General features: G+C 31.6%; 2 protein-coding genes across 2 annotated transcripts in view; both read right to left on the reverse strand.

Moving 5' to 3' along the window:
* fat-spondin (extracellular matrix protein f-spondin) overlaps positions 1–20,267 on the reverse strand; it is a 431,834-nt gene extending 411,567 nt beyond the window's left edge. Inside the window, exon 1 of the mRNA XM_066727852.1 lies at positions 20,196–20,267. The gene's annotated coding sequence lies outside the window, so the exon portion shown is untranslated. The remainder of the gene's footprint in view (positions 1–20,195) is intronic.
* On the reverse strand, positions 1,587–2,802 carry LOC136773359 (uncharacterized). The gene is made up of 3 exons (XM_066726988.1): positions 2,447–2,802; positions 2,101–2,338; positions 1,587–2,012 (listed from the first exon to the last, which is right to left on the reverse strand). Exons 1-3 carry the CDS (start codon positions 2,800–2,802, stop codon positions 1,587–1,589), a joined length of 1,020 nt encoding a protein of 339 aa, XP_066583085.1.
* Positions 20,268–21,561: the final 1,294 nt, after the last annotated feature.

Consider the following 21,561-nt stretch of genomic DNA (forward strand, 5'->3'; position numbering starts at 1 on the left):
CCATTATGGCTCTCTGCAATTTTTAAGAGACTCTTGTCTTGTGAAAACGTAAGACTTTTTAGATTCAATTAGCCGTATATCATATTTTTCATGTCAATTATAAATTCCTTGAATTATAGTAATTTTTTAATTTACAGTACTGTATCAAATTTGGATAATCCAAATCAAGAAGCAGTAGATGTTGATCCCTTGACTGATAATGAGGATAATTTGGATGTGCCGGAGACTGCAAGTAATGTAGACGAATGATAATATTATTACTAACATATGTAATATAGCTATATATATGTAATACAATTTTGAAAATTCGTTTTATAAAATTTTTAGATTCTTCAAAAACAAGAATAAAAAACAAAAGGGCTGATACTAATACGGTGTCTATCTTGGAGAGAATAGCTGATTCACTTAGTCAAAATACTCAGATTCAATTGCCTCCACCACCTGAGCCAAATGAAGTGGACTCTTTTCTCTCACTAGTCGGATCACGAATAAGACGTTTACCACAATCAGAGCAATTAGACACAATGCAGGAGATCTTAGAACTAACCTTTCAAAATTGAAAAAATAATAGTAACATATGTGTAAGGTATCTATTAAAATAAAGTATTTTGTTTTATTTAATATACGAGTTAATTTTATTGTATATGCATAACAAATACTATTTATAAATCTTATAGTAATTACATTCATCATAAATTTACAGAGTACAATATATACAGGGCGTTTTTCTCACGGCGGCATATAGGAGATTCGTGTTAGTTGACTATAGCGCTCAGGATGATGGTATCTGAGAGCGCTGATTGGTCAATATCATGTAGTGCCAACATGAAATGGTCCGTTACCAATAGATGAATACGAAAAATGAGACCCATCCGCCATTTTGGAGTGGAGAAGTGTTTACATGCTAGTTGTAGCAGAAAGAGGTATGAAATGGAAAAATGTCAAATACTGAGGTTACTAAAGTAAAAATGGAAAATAATGAATGGAAAGTTCGAATATTCTTACTTTCCATTCATTATTTTCCATTTTTACTTTAGTAACCTCAGTATTTGACATTTTTCCATTTCATACCTCTTTCTGCTACAATTAGCATGTAAACACTTCTCTACTCCAAAATGGCGGATGGGTCTCATTTTTCGTATTCATCTATTGGTAACGGACCATTTCATGTTGGCACTACATGATATTGACCAATCAGCGCTTTCAGATACCATCATCCTGAGCGCTATAGTCAACTTACACGAATCTCCTATATGCCGCCTTTAGAAAAACTCCCTGTAGAAAAGGAAATTATGTTTTACACAATTGACAATAACTATATTGAAAAGGAATAGCTCCTTCGTTATTAAAATAATAACAAAATTCCTCGCGAATTTCTATTGCCTTGTGTGTGCTATTGTTAGCGCCCAATCTACGTATTTCTTGGATAGCACTGCCTTTTATTTCATTTCTCCAAGAACCAGGAGTAAATTCATAATCCTCTCTGTCAATTAGAGTTTCTTGAACATATTGATTCTCTTCGATATCTTGTTTTCGAAGGAAGTTATGCAGACAAATTATAGCTTTAAGTATATTTTCTGCTTTTTCTACTTTACAGATAATTTGTCTTTTAATACCCTCCATCTGCTAACTAAAATATCAAAACTGTTTTCAATTACTTTTCTACTTCTACTGAGTCTGTAATTAAAAACTGTTTTCCTACTATTTAACACTCCTTTAGCTGAGTACGGACGAAGCAGATAATCTGTTAAAGGAAATGCTTCATCTCTAACAAGACCATACGGTAAAGGCGGTCCATCAATTGTAAGAGGCTCTGGATCTGGCAAATTCGTTTCCTTATTATTAAATTTATTGCCTACTATAGAACTTTTGAAGATTCCACTATCACTGCGACGGCCAAATGCTCCAATGTCTACATATGTAAAAATGTAATCAGCATTGCATATTGCTAACAATACAATGCTGTGAGTCTTTTTATAATTAAAATAAGAAGACCCAGAATTATCTGGACACTAAAAGAAGAGAAGATACTAAATTTTTATACGCATTTAAAAATAATATTATTATGGATTAATTGTACAAAATTGTTCATATTTTTACCTGGATAAGAACATGTTTTCCATCAATTGCACCGATGCAGTGATTAAAATCCCATTTTTTTCCAAAATTTTTAGCAATATTAAGCCAATCATTTTTCTCTAATGTGGAAGGAAGTACCTTTTCTTGAAAACACATCCAAATGGCATCGCATGTTTCATCAATTATATGTGAAACTGTTGTCAGTCCAATAAGATATTGGTAAGAAATAGATGTCGTAGAATCACCAGAAGCCAAAAATCTAACCATATATAATAATATCAATTTTATATAAGTAAAAATGATGATTTAATTTTCACAAAATAACATTCATTTTTAAAAATATTATTCATACATTATATATATATACCTTAATGTTAAGCACAGTCTTTCTGCAGCAGATATTGGTTCTCGCACCACCGTCTTTTTTGAGATATAAGGTGCTATGATAATTGATAATTCTTCTAATTGACTTTTCGTCATTCTAAAGTAATTTCTAAATATACTTTCTTCTAATGACAGCACTGGATAAATAGCATGATAAAAACCATGTTTCCTTCGTACACATAACTCAGGGTGCACCCAAAACCGTTTGCTTTTGTATTTTTTCTTTTTCATAATTTCATTAACTAACAAAGCTATTAAAACTTTCTGTCTGTCGTTATTTGCTTTAATTTTTAAAGCACATTCTTGTGCCCATTTATAACGTTTTAATGCTAAAGACATTATTCGAATTGATATTTATCAATATGGAGCAAATGCAAATTAAAATTAGAGATTGGAACACAAACCGAATAAATGCTTGTTGTGTGAAGGCAGACAAACCAACAACTAACGAAATAACGATTACTTTCTAATTTCTTGACGCTGAAAATAAAGTAGCGTCAATTTTTTGACGCTGCTACATCCCTTTTCATGACCATTTTAAAATTCAGCATCAAATGAAGTCACGTGACTGATTTGACGCTCAAAGTAGCGTCAAGCGTCACCATGAAAAGGCCGCTTTAGGTAGAACAATTTCGTTCTGTAGGTGGAACAAGGCCTGAATCACTCACAAGGAGAATATTAAAATACATTTTAACTAATGCACTAGCAATGAATTTTAATTGGAAGGGTCGTGGAAAAATTAGTTTTGAACAGACACACTTGCCGAAAATAATTTGTGGTAATTAAATGGTTTAAGCACCTCTCAGCTTCTTAGTTGAAAATACAAAACTAATTGTGTAATTTTTATTACAGAGGCTACAAGAAAAAGTTTCCCAAAAGAAGAGAGGAGTGACTTTATATGCAAAAAACAATTAAAGAATGGTTAAAATTTGCAAAACTACAACACGACAAGAAGCCTTAAAAATTAATAAATTAAATTCACATTGCGTTTAACATTATTTAATAATAATTAATATTTAAATAATTATGATAAATATTCTTATGTCTTAAACACGTTTGCATTTATATTTTTAAGAATAGATGGCTTAATTGCAACCAGTATATTAACCCATTAACGTCCAAAATGTCAAAATTTCTTGCACGTTTTCAAAGTAATTTTTTCCTATGTAATTGGCGTTGAAAAAATTCTTGAACCACATATTCTGATGTAAAATTGCATGCTCTTTCAGAATCCGTTGCCAGAATCATGATAAAACTCACAGGAAAAGAGATATGCTCGATTGAAACATAAAAAACACCTAAATTTTCGAAAAAAAAAAATTTTTAGGATTTTTTTTCGAAGTGTTACGGTGAAGATATCACCTTGCGACTGTGATCAAAGGTGATCATGGGAGTTGACGTTTAACAGGGAATTTTTTTGTGACCTTGAACCATCGCTTCTTTACAAAATGGCGGAAAAAACGATTTTTTTTTTTCAATCTTCATCAACTTTTTTCTCGAAATCTATGGTCTTTAGAAAAAAATTCATAAAAACAAAAATGCCTTAGAATCGCTCGAGGAACATTCTCAAATTTTTTCAGAATTTTTTGAGACAATTTTTGATTTTCCGGGAAACTTGTGAAATGGAATTTTCAAAAATGTCTCCAAAAATTCTGAAAAAACTTTAGGATGTTTCTCGAGTGCTTCTAAGACATTTTTGTTCTTATGAATTTTTTTTCTATAGTCCATAGATTTCGAGAAAAAAATTGATAAAGTTGAAAAAATAAAAATTCGTTTCGGCCGCTATGTTCTAAAAACCTATTGGTAAAAAACGATTTCTGTGCAAATTTTAGGAAGATTTTTTTACTCTTAGCGTTACCCAGAGACTACGGCGTGGACGTGGTAAAATTCTATCTCTTTTGGGGTGCTTTTTTCCCGTGAGTCCCCTTGCCTCTCACGTCTCGGGGTGCTTGTTTTCCGTGAGTCCCCTTGCCTCTCACGTCTCGGGGTGCTTGTTTTCCGTGAGTCCCCTTGCCTCTCACTTATTCATACTTTTAGGTGTGCTTTTTTAGCCAACATTTATTGCAAATATTTAAATTACATGTTTTGCAGAAAATTCTTGTTCTTATTGGACAGCTTCCATTGGAACAAATCCTCAATTTGTCACTATTAGATCGTCCATGTGCTTTACTTTTGCGACTACTTTTTTGTAAGTAGTATTTGGCAATCGAAATAGTGAACTCCTTTATTCCAACTTTTTTCTTTCCATCGTTAGCAGCATTGAAAATTACAAGAGAATTAGTAATAGACGCCTGTATAAGTCTCATAAAAACTACCCATGTCTATTTTTTTGATCGTATACTTGGGAGTATGTCATTGCAATGTCCGTCATGCAGGTCAACACCTCCCATGAATTTGTTATATAGGTGAAAAGCTTGCGGAAAAGGTATTTCAATTTTAGATTTAGCCTCTGCGCTGTATCTTTTTGAAATAGATACAGGATTGACACCTGCTGCAGTTGAAGCTATTGAGACGGGCTTCGAATCCATGATAGTAATGAAATTTATGCCACTGTTTACGTCGTGCTTCACCACATATGTCCCTCTTGGAGCTTTCTTATCAAGCACATTTTTTTCTTTGACTCGATTATCTCTGATAGTACCAGTGCATTTCAAACGCAATTTCTTCAAATGTAATACCAAATCCATGTTCGTGAAGAAGTTGTCAAAGTACAGATGAAATTGAGAAATTTTGTTATAACTTATTATTTGAAAAAATGGTTGTAATAAATATAACACTACTCGTGAACCTAAAGCACATTTAGATAACTTATCTCCAATTTGAGAATTCTTGCCGCAATAAAGATCCAAATTCAGTAGATAGCCGTCCGAAGTACACAAGCCCCAAAATTTCAAACCAAATCTTATCGGTTTTCCTCGAATAAATTGTTTCAAAACAGTTTTTGCATAGGATTTGGCCATCATCTCATAAACGGATAGAGCAGTTCTCCATATTCCGAATTTCATGATGTTATTTTGAAAAAGTTTCAGTAGAGAACGAACGCGCCATCCTCGATCATTTGAATCTTTGTCTTTGTTTTTTGAAAACTTCAATTTAGATTTTGTGATTTCAAATTGTTGGCGAGACATTGCAGAAGAAACTACTTCATTAGATAAATACGGATCAAATGACCAGTAATCTCTCTGTGATTTTCTGGGATTGAATGTAGAAAAAATAACTATTCCAATAAAAGTATCAAGATCTTTCAATTTCAGATCATAACCATTGTCTTTACACGCATCAATAATATATTTTTTCATTTCAATAGAAAAAAAGGTTTCAAACAATTGAAAAGGTTCGCTCCTACGTATTTTCTTTTTTTGCGATTCGGACAATAATACTTTATCTTCACAAGAATCAGGGTGTAACTTTTCACCCTCAATCTAAGTGAATTCATGACCTTTTTCAAGTTTATCATGTTTTTCAGAATAATTTGCACGAGCTTTATTGTAAGTGATATTGGGTATTTCATGTTCGCAATCTGAATCAAAATCGGAACCAGAATCATCGGAACCTGAATAGTCAGGATCCGGAATCAATACGTTGCGTTCTGAATCACTATCTGAAGAATCTGATTCATATTCAGAAGATCTTACACGTTTCCGCGACATAATGTATGAAATTAATGATTTCGTTTATTTATCACTCATCCGTATATACAAAAATACGAAAGAAGAGAACAAAAAAAGACGAATATTCATGAATACATGAGACCAAAAATTACGCTTATCTGCCGAAATGAAATGGAAATAAAGGATGAAATTTTTGTCGGAATCTATAAGCCTTTGAAAAAAGAATGAAAATAAGTTAGAATCATTCGAGCAATATTGTAAAATTTTTTCCGAGTTTTCGTAGACGGAACGTTTTTTTACCAATAGGTTTTCAAAACATCGGCCGAAACGAATTTTTATTTTTTCAACTTTATCAATTTTTTTCTCGAAATCTATGGACTATAGAAAAAAAATTCATAAGAACAAAAATGTCTTAGAAGCACTCGAGAAACATCCTAAAGTTTTTTCAGAATTTTTGGAGACATTTTTGAAAATTCCATTTCACAAGTTTCCCGGAAAATCAAAAATTGTCTCAAAAAATTCTGAAAAAATTTGAGAATGTTCCTCGAGCGATTCTAAGGCATTTTTGTTTTTATGAATTTTTTTCTAAAGACCATAGATTTCGAGAAAAAAGTTGATAAAGATTGAAAAAAAAAAATTCGTTTTTTCCGCCATTTTGTAAAGAAGCGATGGTTCAAGGTCAACAAAAAAATTCCCTGTTAAACTTCAACTCCCATGATCACCTTTGGTCACGGTCGCAAGGTGATATCTTCACCGTAACACTTCGAAAAAAAATCCTAAAAATTTTTTTTTTCGAAAATTTAGGTGTTTTTTATGTTTCAATCGAGCATATCTCTTTTCCTCTGAGTTTTATCATGATTCTGGCAACGGATTCTGAAAGAGCATGCAATTTTACATCAGAATATGTGGTTCAAGAATTTTTTCAACGCCAATTACATAGGAAAAAATCACTTTGAAAACGTGCAAGAAATTTTGACATTTTGGACGTTAATGGGTTAATGTGGTTGTGAAATTATTTAATTATTATTTAAATGTCAATATTGTTTATTTAATTTTATTAATATTAATAAGAAAGTTGCGTTACAAAGTAAATAAACATTACCGGCTGTTTTGTTCAATATGTTGTGGTAATATTTTATAATATTATAAATTGTTATATACTATTTTGATGAACCTTTAAAAAGTGTGATTATAGAAAATAACTATCTTTAACCTGAGTGCTATACCAATTGTCAATAAAAGAATGACCGTTGGTGAAAGTTTACTTCACTTCGATTTTAATTAAACATGTCTCATGAAATTCATCAATTACTTCAGATTTAATTGAAGAAAGTATGTACAAGTTTCGATTCAAACGTGGCCGGCATATTACGTTATATATCGATATACGTAGATAAATTTCATCAATATTATGTTTTGCCGTTTTATCAACGTGAATGCACTTTTATTAACCTGGCAATAGGCATGTGGTTTTTTTTACATAGATAGGCGCGTGGGGTGCCACGGATACCCCATTTGATTTTCGTTGCTTGACGTAAAATATTTACAAATACAGATTTATTTTTGAATAAATATCATCTATGCGAAGTTCCCTTTGGTGTGCAATAGCAATTGCATTTCTTTACATTATTTGTATTAATTAAACGCTAATATTTGTAAGTGACTGCACAAATTTTTCGCTACGTTACGAATAGAATTCTATTCTTGGGGTGTTCTGGACACCCAGCGCGCCCATTGCCGGGTTAAAGATGTATGTCAATAATCAACGTTACCGAAACGTCTAATTGTCCTTCTGAAATAACCGTTTAAAACTTATAAATTCGCTGTTAGTTCTTTAAGCATTTTAAATCGTTATATATCAATTTCCATATATCGATTTATTAACGTTAATTTTTGGCATTTTACCAATGTTATTTTTATGAATTAAATGGTTTATATCAATAATCAATGTCTTATTAACGTTTAACCATTACCTTGAAACAAGAATTTATAACTTATCAATTTCGGTTGATCTATTAAGCAATTTAAACCGTTATATTTTAATATACGTAAATTTAGTATCAACAACGTTATGTTTCGCCGTTTCTTCAATGTGGAGTATTTCACTAAAAAGGTTTGACATTAGTAATAAACGTTGAAGCGACGTTGAATTGTTCGTGAACTATAACGTTTTGAAATGTTATTGATATTTAATATATTTTTGGTTAAATCATTAAAGTTTTTACTATATTAAACTGTCAAAGTTCTAACAACGTATACTTTTTGCAATATTGCTTTAAATAGTATATTTTTCAAAGATATTAAAAAGTATTTTTTTTGTAGGCATGTAAATGATACATTTAAACGTTTCTATAACTAGTGCTTTATAGTTCAGTTTATTTTATAAAATAAGGAAACGTTAAAGATACGTTTTATTAAAACGGGTTTATATCAATGGTTTAGATACGTTGAAAATTTCAACGTATACCAATTTTCAACCACAATAACGTTTTATTAACGTTTTTTAACGGACATCACTCCATTGGGCATCCTTTCAACAACACTAAGCTTTCGTCAATGCATAAATTCTTCCCCGGAGATATAGTACGTGAAAATTTGAATCGAAGATCATCGATTACAGGTTTCACTTTTTTCAATGGATGATTTACCAATTCGTCTTTATTTGCAAAATGCAAAAAGCGCAGGATTTGTAAATACCTATTTCGACACATTACAGTGTTGAAAATGAGAGTTAATAATAAAGGATCTGTAATCCAATAGTTTTCCAATTTACTCTTTGGAACATGACCCATATTGATCGTAAGAGCTAAGAAAACTCGCAGCTCATTGACTGTCACTGGTTCCCAAGCCTTCATATTCAAACGATAAGATTCAGGGTTTTGTTCCTATTTTAAATTCGTTTGAGATTTGATCATTTCGAAGAGAGAATAGTCAAAAAAGAGCTCAAAATAATCAAGAGGTAGGTTGCAACATCTGACAGAATCATGAACCTGAAATGAGCCGGTGAAATCCTTTGTTGAAGGATAAAAGAATCTATCATATTTGATATCAGAAGAGTATATACCCGTATCATAATCATCATCATTGATCTCTATTATAGCCTGCTCACATCACCAGAAGAATCTGGCTCTCTGATTCGTTATTAGACCAAATTATGTTTCTTCGGTGTTAACCATTATTTTTAGGAATAAACGTATAAAGTAAATTAATATTAAGCTAGTAGTAGTCGATAGCCGATATAAAATATTTAGATAAAAGATCTAAACGTAAAGCATAAAGCAAATAGAGATGATTTTGGAGCACAAGTAGTATTAGCGCAGAAGACTTATTATCAGCGAGAAGAGTTATGCAACAATGGCCATCTGTTAGCCAAATATGAAATTACTTCAGAGGGGTACCAACTGAATGTCCTAGGAACCCCACGCATGCAAGTAATAATTTTTCGTGATCGTCTTATACAGGGTGGAACGTTAACGCCGCACTTCCTTTAAACGGGTTATTCCTGAGACTTTTCTAAGGAAAACGCCGTTGGCCGTTTTAAAATCTAGCCACTGGTTAAGGAGATATTAAAGATTAAATTTTATATGCAATTATTGATTTTACATATGATTGCAGTAGAATTGGTATGTATGTGTGGCAAGTGCAAGTATAAGAGAGAAGTTGCTGCTATGGCGTTTCACTCTCCCCTTTTATTGATTTTTTCGGAATCGTTGAGAAGTTGCTGCCGGTTAGCTGTTTTGCTTTTTTATTGATTAGCTGGAAATTTGGAGATTTAATTCGCGTTCTAATGCAGAAACTAACGCGTACGCGCAATTTACCTACGGAGAATTTTGGTTAACTGTTATTGTGTGCGTCCCCATACCATTTAATTTCCGATGCCAAATAATTAATGGGCAAATGGAGATAATGTAAATTAAATTTTATGAGGATTGAACACTTTAAACCAAGACTATGCTCCAGTCAATGAGCGCTCAGTTGTGCATATCTGTCGTTCATTGACTGTAAGCGAGAGACGGAAGCTATAGCTAATTGTCGCGTCGTTGACAGTTAGCCTAATAAATGAAAAGATTGCGTAATCAAATGTTTATTTACCTGATTTTATGGAGCAACTTCAAGGATGGACAGCATTGTAAATGTGCTCCATATGGCCACCTTCAGCATCGATGCACGCCCTTGCTCGTCGGAGAAGATTTGCTTGGACAGTTATTCGGCAGAAAATGTGGTTCCAGCACGACGGAGTAGCTCCGCATAACACGGCCACTGCGAAAGGCGTGCTGCACCGCAAGTTTCCCGACAAATGGATCGGCCGTGGTGGTCCCATCCCTTGGCCTGCTAGATCTCTCCTGATCTGAATCTATTAGATTTCTTCTTTTGGGGGACCTTGAAAGAAAAGGTCTATACGGGAAGATATTTAATGCGGGATCAGGAAAAACTAGCAGCGCGATTGGATGTGGCTATCACGGAGATCACACCTGAGATGGTAGCCACTGTCCAAGCAAATCTTCTCCGACGAGCAAGGGCGTGCATTGATGCTGAAGGTGGCCATATGGAGCACATTTACAATGCTGCCCATCCTTGAAGTTGCTCCATAAAATCAGGTAAATAAACATTTGATTACGCAATCTTTTCATTTATTAGGCTAACCGTCAACGACGCGACAATTCGGCTATAGCTTCCTTCTCTCGCTTACAGTCAATGAACGACAGATATGCACAACTGAGCGCTCATTGACTGGAGCATAGTCTTGGTTTAAAGTGTTCAATCCTCATAGAATTTAATTTACATTATCTCGATTTGCCCATTAATTATTTGGCATTGGAAATTAAATGGTATGGGGACGCACACAATAACAGTTAATCAAGATTGTCCGTAGGTAAATTGCGCGTACGCGTTAGTTTCTGCGCGAGAACGCGAATTAAATCTCCAAATTTCCAGCTAATCAATAAAAAAGCAAAACAGCTAACCGGCAGCAACTTCTCAACGATTCCGAAAAAATCAATAAAAGGGGAGAGTGAAACGTCATAGCAGCAACTTCTCTCTTATACTTGCACTTGCCACACGTACATACAAATACTACTGCAATCATATATAAAATCAATAATTGCATACAAAATTTAATCTTTAATATCTCCTTAACCAGTGGCTAGATTTTAAAACGGCCAACGGCGTTTTCCTTAGAAAAGTCTCAGGAATAACCCGTTTAAAGGAAGTGCGGCGTTAACGTTCCACCCTGTATAAGACTTTCCGGCGCTCCAAAGGTTAACAATACTGACTCTTATTGAAAATTTATATTTGTTTCTTATATTATATTGGCAGTAACTTCTCTTTCATCTATTGTAGGCCTGCGAATAAATGTATTCCGTATAATACATAATGTTTTCACTACTCTTTTTACAGCTTGCCAAGCTGTTGCATTTCCGGCATTGAATTTTATATAACTATAGATATAGATAAAAATAAATTTCAAATGAATTTTTGTTTTAAAGCATATACACACAACAAATTTCAAAAAATAAAAATAATAAATTTAAGTAAGTAAATATAATTGATACTCTTCTATATGAGTCATGAGTTCATAATATATATAAAGCAATGTATAGTTATTTTTCTGGTGGTATAACAGGTCTATTATTTTCTATATATGTTAGGGCCGGTACCACTTCGCAAATCAGACAAGCCTCATGTTCAACATAATGGATAAAAATGTAAATGCTGAAAATCAGGTTGGCATCAGTGAGAATGTGATATCATTTTATAGAGTCAATAATTTTTAAACTGGTAGTACATACTGTTTTAACAGGTCCGCGTAATAAATATGTTATTGAAGTGATTAATATACGATGAGGTGTAGAAATATGAAAAATAAATGTTTATGAATAAAAATATGTGTAGTATTTAATTTAAATAATTTAATTAGGAAATGTGCATATTTATAACTGATGCAGTGATTTCTCATAGTTTATTGTATGAATAAATTAATTTGTTTATTGAGTTATAACTTATTGTGCAATGATTTGTCAAATGAATTGTTTTGCTGAAAATATGTTGAAATGTCTATTTTAATAAGCCATCGAACAAATATTTAACAAAATTCAATATAAAAGATTTATATACAGGGTATAACAGCAATGCTGGTTTTAATTTTAACCATATATTCTTGAGCATAAACTAAGCCGAAAAGTCCTATACTATAAGGTCCGGAAAAGCATCATTGCTGAGATAAATCAATTTCAAGGGGCTATACCAGTGTAATTTAAAAAAAAAATCGTTTTATTTGCTTATTCGATAGTTTATACTTTCAAAAATATCCTGTGAAATTGTCAAGGTCGTATCTTGAATAGTTTTTGAATGGCAGCGATCGAAAAGTCGACCGCTAGCAGGTATAAACCGATCCAGCTGCTTATGGGCGGAGTATGGGAGTTATTGTGTAGTCCCTCGAATCTTTTGCATTGTAAACAGTACGTAGGTAATATAGGAAGCCTATATAAGTTATACGGTCCTTGTATCATGCCATTTTAAATATATTTAGAGCCGTTTAAACGCGTTTTTCTCGGAACGACATTTTTCAAAATTGCTAACATCATAACTCAAAGAGAAATTGACCGATCGACTTCAAATTGAAACTGAGTATTCTTGAATATATTTACATTACAATGACCTACGATATTTTTGATTGATTGAAAAATGTCAATTTGGCACTAAAAAAACGACCATTTTTTCACCCCAAAAACGACATTTTATTTCAGAACTACGCCATATTGTTAATTTTTTATATTTTTCAAAAATCGTAGGTCATTGTATAGGAAATATCTTCAACTTTAATTACCCTTTTGAATTTTTTTGATTCAGCTATTCATTCGGCCGGAATAATGTCAGCAGTTGGGGAACTTTTTTTTTAGCACCTCCGAAGACAGCACATAACTCTTATTTTTCAATAGTTTTGTAAAAAAAATTTTTTTCAAATGTAGCTGAAAATATACATTATTATATCAAAAAAATTCAAAAGATTCTATCGTGTACTTCCTTTTAAAAAAATTCCCGAAAATCGCCTACTTTTTCATGGGTTACACTGGTGTAGCCCCTAAAACCGATAAATCAGGCTTTGATTCAACGGGTAAATTACTTTTCTTTCACTTTCGTTAACAGCTCCTCTTTAAAAAACAAAAGAAGTTTGTACTTCTCCGTCGCGTGTTCCGTATTGTCGTACACGCATACACACTCATACTCACGCAACGACGGCGATTAATAATATTACCTTCTAATGTCTTACATTTCTATCCTAATGCTAATGAAATTTATTTTCTGCCTATTTTTAAAAGGATCCTTAGTAGCATCCATTAAATTGAAAAGTCTGGATAAAAATACGGCGTTATTAGTAGATTAATTTTCAAGTCGCTTTATCTTTTCGGTGGCGCAGCATATAAACTGCTCTAAGGTAGTCAAAACATAGGTATTTTATCATAAAAGCTATTATAAGAAATTGTATTTTTTCTGTGTTTGGAAGTCTCACTGTTTTATGAGATAGAACAGTTTGCTACATCATTGGAAGATCAAAATGACTCGAGAATGTATTGTCAAGTAAGGCCATAGTCCAATAGAAATTTCAATCTAAGTGGAGAACTTGAGGGATCCCTCTTTAAGAATAAATTAGCTATTTTTTCATTTTATGAAGGGACAAACCAGAAAATTAAAAATAATTTTTTCTTTATGCCGCGTAGATTGCCCATAGTTTTCGCCTTTTTGCCTAATACTTTTTGCACAGTGTCTGCCTAAATGGACTTGCCAGTAAAATTTGCCAATTGCTAGGTCAAATTCAAGTTTATAGTGACTAGAAGTTGATATGGTCACCAAAAAGAAATATTTTACAATTCACCTAGCAAATCGTAATAAAGTGGAGAGAAAAGCATAAGCATTTACTAATTTATCTTTGAAATCTTTTCGTACCTAAGAGCGTGCAAAGACTATTAATAATAATCTACAGCATTAACAAAAAATTATTCTTAATTTTTTGGCTTCTCCCTTCATAAAATGAAAAAAGGCTTATTTATTCTTAAAGGGATCCCTCAACCTCTCCACTTAGATTGAAATTTCTATTGAAGACTATGACCTTACTTGAGAATCTATTTTCAAGTCATTTTGATCTTCTAATGATGTAACAAATTGCTCTATCTGATGAAACAGTAAGATTTTCAAAAACAGAAAAAAATACGATTTCTTATAATTGCTTATTTAATATAATACTGGGCCATTCCACGTCAAAACGGACAGATTTCGGAGTACAACATCGATTTTTTTAAATATATGTTAATATATAAGAAAATACAAGACTTTTGGCCCTAGTTATAGTAAAAAATCTTTTTTCGTTCCGGAGATGCGAGCTGTCAAAGTTTGTACTTTTGCTGTTTTTGGTAAAAACACGTAGGCTTTGAAAATATATGTATCCTAAACGAATAAAGATAGAAGACTGACTGGAACGAGTGTACTCAGTAAGAATCAGATTTTATTAGAAAAATATTTTTAAAAAAAGTTTGTTATAATTGGTTATAACTATTAACAATTAAAATACACATTTGAATTAACAAATATGTTGTCATACTCTGACTATTATGAAAAAATATCAGGAATATTCCTTGGAATGGGCTCTACAAAGAAAAAAATTAAAACGCGTATACTCTCTTGGTATTGATAGTGAGAAAAAATATTTTATCACGACGAGCACGGCCAGAAGCGTTGTTCGAGCGACGTCAACCGGTGAAGCGCTGCGTAACTGAGCGCGGCTACTCTCTACATGTCGGAATCCATCAATCTATGGATAATCCGAGTTAATAACATGTTTTAATTGTTTGTTTATGTTTTTACAACTATTATAAATTAACAATATATTTATTATTATTCTGCTTAATAAGCAGTCGTCATTTTGTACAAAATAATAAAAAATAAGGCATTTGTACATGGCATTGAATATACAAATTATACATTAATTTATATTTACATATTTTATTAAATTATGGCAGAAGAAAATATTATGAATATGAAACTGCTATACTGAAAATGTTTAACAAACTTTTACAATTGTATAATTATCTGATTGAAGAAAAGCTTTAGTTTGTAATTGGGTTGTTGAATCTATCGTTCAAAATACACGATAATTTCTAGTTCCTTTAACTATTTCGCTTTTCAAAAATGTCGTTTAAATTGTTTTAACCCATTTGCATCATAAGCGCACATATGCGCGCATTTTGCCTGGCCACTATCACCAGAGCGCGCATATATGCGCACTTTGCACTTGGGCATATATGCGCGCTCTGGTGATAGTGGCCAGGCAAAATGGGCGCATATGTGCGCTTATGATGCAAATGGGTTAATGCTGTTCATGTTCTTCATTACTTAATGCAGAACATGAACAGTATTAAAACAATTTGAACGATCTTTTTGAAAAGCGAAAATAGTTAAAGGAACTAGAAATTATCGTGCATTTTTAACGATTGATTCAGCAACACAATTATAAACTAAAGCTTTTCTTCAATCAGATAATTATATAATTGTAAAAGTTTGTTAAACATTTTCAGTATAGCAGTTTCATATTCATAATATTTTCTTCTGCCATAATTTAATAAAATATGTAAATATAAATTAATGTATAATTTGTATATTCAATGCCATGTACAAATGCCTTATTTTTTATTATTTTGTAAATAAATTACGACTGCTTATTAAGCAGAATAATAATAAATATATTGTTAATTTATAATAGTTATAAAACGTAAACAAACAATTAAAACATGTTATTAACTCGGATTATCCATAGATTGATGGATTCCGACATGTAGAGAGTAGCCGCGCTCAGTTACGCAGCGCTTCACCGGTTGACGTCGCTCGAACAACGCTTCTGGCCGTGCTCGTCGTGATAAAATATTTTTTCTCACTATCAATACCAAGAGAGTTTACGCGTTTTAATTTTTTTCTTTGTAGAGCACATTCCATGGAATATTCCTGATATTTTTTTATAATTGTCAGAGTATGACAACACATTTGTTAATTCAAATGTTTATTTTAATTGTTAATAGTTATAACCAATTATAAAAAACTTTTTTTAAAAATATTTTTCTAATAAAATATGATTCTTCATGAGTTAGTCGGGGAGAAATGACACAAAAATATAGCACTTTTTCCACTTCGTGCCATAGAGAATTTTAATTTTTTTATGTATAGTTTAGAACGTCCTTAAAGAGCTCCTAAAGTCTCGAATACGAAGGAGGTAGGGAAAGTTATTATTAATTCAAAAAAATGTTGAAAAATGCGTTTCTTTTTGGTTTAACTTAAATAACTCGCTTATTATTAATCGTATCAAAAAATGTGTCAAATAAAACTTGTTCGTAATAAAATTTTCAATAAGATAGACGGGGCTTAAAAAAGCAATTTGTTTTGTTTATTTGTAAAATCATTAATGAAGTACAGGAAGTGGAGAATAGTTTAAGTAGTGAAAAACCATATAACAAAAGCTTGATTGCTATTGAAAGTTCACTAGAAGGTGTCTTTTAGTTAGTACAATTTGCTATAAAACCCATTTTTCGATATCTAAAAATGGTGGCCTATTGCATAATTATTTATGTTAAAATTTTATGTAGCTGCCAATTTTTTCCTGACGGTCATAAATTAATGAAACTAATTGTTAAAAATTGGTATTAACGTTATTAACAAATGGTGTAAAGAGCATATTTTTCAATAATAAACAAAACATTTTTTAATTGAAAAAACCCTCTGCTATCATCCGTATTTCAGAAACTATTGAATTTTAACAATTGCAATAAAATGCATTGTACTGTTTATCAAAAACCATGAATTTAAAAAAAAAATATTGGCGATTGGAGCAGTAGAAGCTGAGATCATCAAATTTTACTTCACGGTGCACTACGTCGAAAGTATTTGACCTTTCGACCTGAAATATGGCACAGTAGTAGTGCACATATCACCCTATCACCTAAATTTTTTTCTTAATCTTACTTTCAATTTTTCTTGTTTGCAGCGAAGAAGAATCTTTTAGAAATCACGCGCTCGGTGGTAGCGATCTCCTCGCTACGTAGCGCGATGGTCAGGGTAGCGCCTGAACAGTGGGGGAGGCGCGCTGGAGATTTTAAACAACTTAATTGAAAAATTTATTTCTACACGACCAAAGGTCGTAGATGGATTATTTTTTTTAATTGTATATCATTTTCTCCGTACTTTCCAGCAATATTTATACAAATTTTTATAAAAGTATGGCAAGTGTCAGAAAACTATGCTTTTTAACTTATTTGTAATTTTCCAGGAATTAGAAATAAAGTACAGACACGTTTTTAAATTGCATAGTTAAATATACATATGATATTTAACTGCAATTTAAAAACATATCTGTACTTTATTTGAAATCCTGGAAAATTACAAATAAATTAAAAAGCATAGTTTTCTGAAACTTGCCGTATTCTTATAAAATTTGTATAAATATTGCTGGAAAGTACGGAAAAAATAATATACAATTTAAAAAAAAATCATCCATCTACGACCTTTGGTTATATAGAAAAAAAATTTTCAATTAAGTTGTTTAATATCTCCAGCACGCCTCCTCCATTGTTCAGGCACTACCCCCCCCCCCCCCCCCCCCCCCCCACCGAGCTACGTAGCGAGGAGATCGCTACCACCGAGCGCATGATTTCTAACAGATTCTTCTTCGTTGCAAACAAGAAAAATTGAACGTAAGATTAAGAAAAAAAATTAGGTGATAGGGTGATATGTGCACTACTACTGTGCCATATTTCAGGTCGAGCGGTCAAATACTTTCGACGTAGTGCACCGTGAAGTAAAACTTGATGATCTCAGCTTCTACTGCTCCAATCGCCAATATTTTTTTTTTTAAATTCATGGTTTTTTATAAAAATTACAATGCATTTTATTGCAATTGTTAAAATTCAATAGTTGCTGAAATACGGATGATAGCAAAGGGTTTTTTCATTTAAAAAATGTTTTGTTTATTATTGAAAAATATGCTCTTTACACCATTTGTTAATAACGTTAATACCAATTTTTAACAATTAGTTTCATTAATTTATGACCGTCATGAAAAAATTGGCAGCTACTTAAAATTTTAACATAAATAATTTTGCAAGAGGCCACCATTTTTAGATATCGAAAAATGGCTTTTATAGCAAATTGTACTTACTGAAAGACACCTTCTAGTGAACTTTCAATAGCAATCAAGCTTTTGTTATATGGTTTATCACTACTTAAACTATTCTCCACTTCCTGTACTTCATTAATGATTTTGCAAATAAACAAAACAAATTGCTTTTTTGAACCCCGTCTATCTTATTGAAAATTTAATTACGAACAAGTTATATTTGACACATTTTTTGATACGATTAATAATAAGCGAGTTATTTAAGTTAATCCAGAAACAAACGCATTTTTCAACATTTTTTTGAATTAATAATAACTTTTCCGACCTCCTTCGTGTTCGAGACTTTAGGAGCTCTTTAAGGACGTTCTAAACTATACATAAAAAAATTAAAATTCTCTATTGCACGAAGTGGAAATTCAAAAATGCTATTTCTCCCAGACTAGTACACTCGTTCCAGCTAGGGTCTTCTACCTTTATTCGTTTACGATATATATATTTTCAAAGATTACGTGTTTTTACCAAAAACAGCAAAAGTACAAACTTTGACAGCTTGTGTCTCCGGAACGAAATAAGATTTTTGACTCTAACTAGCGCCAAAATTTTGTTTTTTCTTATATATTAACATATATTTAAAAAAAATCGGTTTTGCACTCCGAAATCTGTCAGTTTTGACGTGGAATGGCTCTACTTATTTCTAGACTACCCTAGAGCAGTTCTTATGCCGCGTCACCGATAAGATAAAACGACTTTAAATCAATCTACAAATAACGCCGTATCGCGCGCGTTAACCAAGATTATTAACTAAATAGGTGATTTCGGAGAATCCTTTTAAAAATAGGCAGAAAATAAATTTAATCAGCACCAGGATCAGGAATGTGACATTAGAAGGTAATATTAATAATCGGCGTAGTTGCGTGCGTGTGTGTATATGTGTGTACGACAATATATACGGATCGGTGGAAAAGTACAAACTTTTATTTTTTGAAGGAAAACTATCAACGAAAGCGAGAGTAAAGTATTCTTGTCGTTAAATGAAAGCCCTGATTTATCGCTTTGAGATTAATTTATCTCAGCAATGATGCTTTTACGGGTGTAAAAGTATAAAACTTTTTTGCTTAGTTTAGCCTCAAGAATATGTGGTTAAAATTAAAAATATTATTGCTGTTACAGCCTGTATAATTGTGTTATAAAGGTTGGATTTATTACATCCATCATATTTGACACTGTCAATAAACTTAACAAATTTAGAAAAAAATCCTGCTAATACTCTCAGTTTTCTATTTCATATATTTTTCTCAGTCATTGAACAAGAAAAAATACACTGTTTTATATAGTTTTTATTATAAAGAAATGTAAAGAACTTGCTAGAAAAATAGTGATTAGCACATTTTAGACTGAAATCAAGGATCTAGATTTATAGACAAATCATGAACACAAATTTGTTATATCTTTGTTATGTTTATACCTCATTAAAACTTATTAATAATAAAATATTCTTTAATTTGAAATTCCTATTCATTGAAAAATACAGTAGCTATTATCCAATGATCAACGATTCATTAGATCATTTTATTCAACTATAGAATGCTTATACAATTAAAAAACAAAAAATTCATCCGTAATAACTTTAAAAAAAAATACTAGCTATAATGATTTGATAAGATTTCGTTTTTTAATATCAACTGGCATTAGGATATATTATTGGAGTTGGAATATATGATCTCACAAGCTCACATATAGTTTTCTCGTGTTTTTGAAAACTGAAATTATATTAGAAAAAATAAGACCTCAAGATATACTTTTTATTAATTTATCATGCCTACAAAAATTATTAATATCCCCTATGGGAATAGTGTATAATCTCCTATTAAAGTAATGTTTATTTTATAAACCATGTAAAATTTTATGAAAAACTGTGCTCCTACCCCCATTTTTAATAAAAACAAATAAACTATAATATAACTCACCTGTAATCAACTTTCACATATATAATTAGAAACGCTTAAATAGCCCAATACCAAACAAACGTTAAGATAGACGAGACACAACTGAATGAAATTATAAGTTATACAGTAGCTGATGTAACCTAGCAATACGCGCTTATCAAGACTAAGAGGTTAATATCAGGTCATCGTATCTCTGCTGAAATATTGACGACCATCCTGTATACATAAGAGTCGTTGGCATTACATTTTTCGTATTAGCTTATAGGCTATTTGAATCATTTTACCTATCAGTAACTTATGAAATTATAGTTCATTCAGAAAAATATAATTCAGTATCGACTATAATTAATAACTCCTGACATTAGTTAGAACAACCTAATTGCTTTTACTTTTAATTTTGGTTTTGATATTTTAAAAGCTATTACTATTTTACATAGGAAAGATTGAAGTTCCTAGTCTATTTTACACAGCAACCGTCGGATAAAGTGCGTCAGGGTTAAAACTGTTTAAAATCAGGATAACCGACAATATTGTTTATTAGAATAGTTAATGATGTAAGGGCCAATTCCACATCAAAACGGATAGAATTTGGAGTACAATACCGATATTTTGGTAAATAAAATATGTATTAAGATATAAGAAAATACAAGAGACAATTTGTGCCAGTTACAGTGAAAAATCTTGTTCCGTTCCTTTGCTACAACCTTGTTACTACTGGTAAAAAGACGTAATATTTGAAAATTATTATCTTTTAAGCAAATTAAGAAAGGAGGTTCTGGTTGGAATCAAAATACTCACGAATATTTATATTTTATAAAAAAAAAGTTTATCATCAGTTTTTAATACCATAAATAATCATAACAAACTTTTAAAACAACAAAAATGTGTGTTGTCATACTCAGACAATTATAAACATATCAAGACCATTACCTGGAATGTCTTCTAAATATAATAAAAGTATATTTTAAGTAATCTTTTGGTGTTCATACTGTAGAAATTAATTATATGAAGATACACACTAGCAAAAACTGATATTTTAAGTAGTAGAGAATTTGTTTAGTGACTTCAATAGTATTAAAAGAAAGTGACTGTGTCATATATTCGGCACAATTAAGAGACGATTTAGGTTATGTTTTGATCTAGTAAATATTTGTTATTCATATTATTATAAACATTATTAACTAACAAATCGCGTTTTTTAGTTTTACCTTGAAAGGTATTCGAGCAATCTTAGTCGCATCAATAGCCGAAAATTATAGGGAATTAAAGAATAAAGCAAATGAAGCCTGAACGACCCGATCAGGTATTTAGTTACTAAGCAAATAAAGAAAAACGGGAAGTTTAGAGATTTATAGAAAGTTAATTAATCGATCATTTTTTGTTCAGT

This window comes from Prorops nasuta, unplaced genomic scaffold (genome assembly GCF_024137725.1).
Source record: "Prorops nasuta isolate Cenicafe-Biocafe unplaced genomic scaffold, Cenicafe_Pnas_1.2 PNAS00001, whole genome shotgun sequence".
NCBI lineage: Eukaryota > Metazoa > Arthropoda > Insecta > Hymenoptera > Bethylidae > Prorops > Prorops nasuta.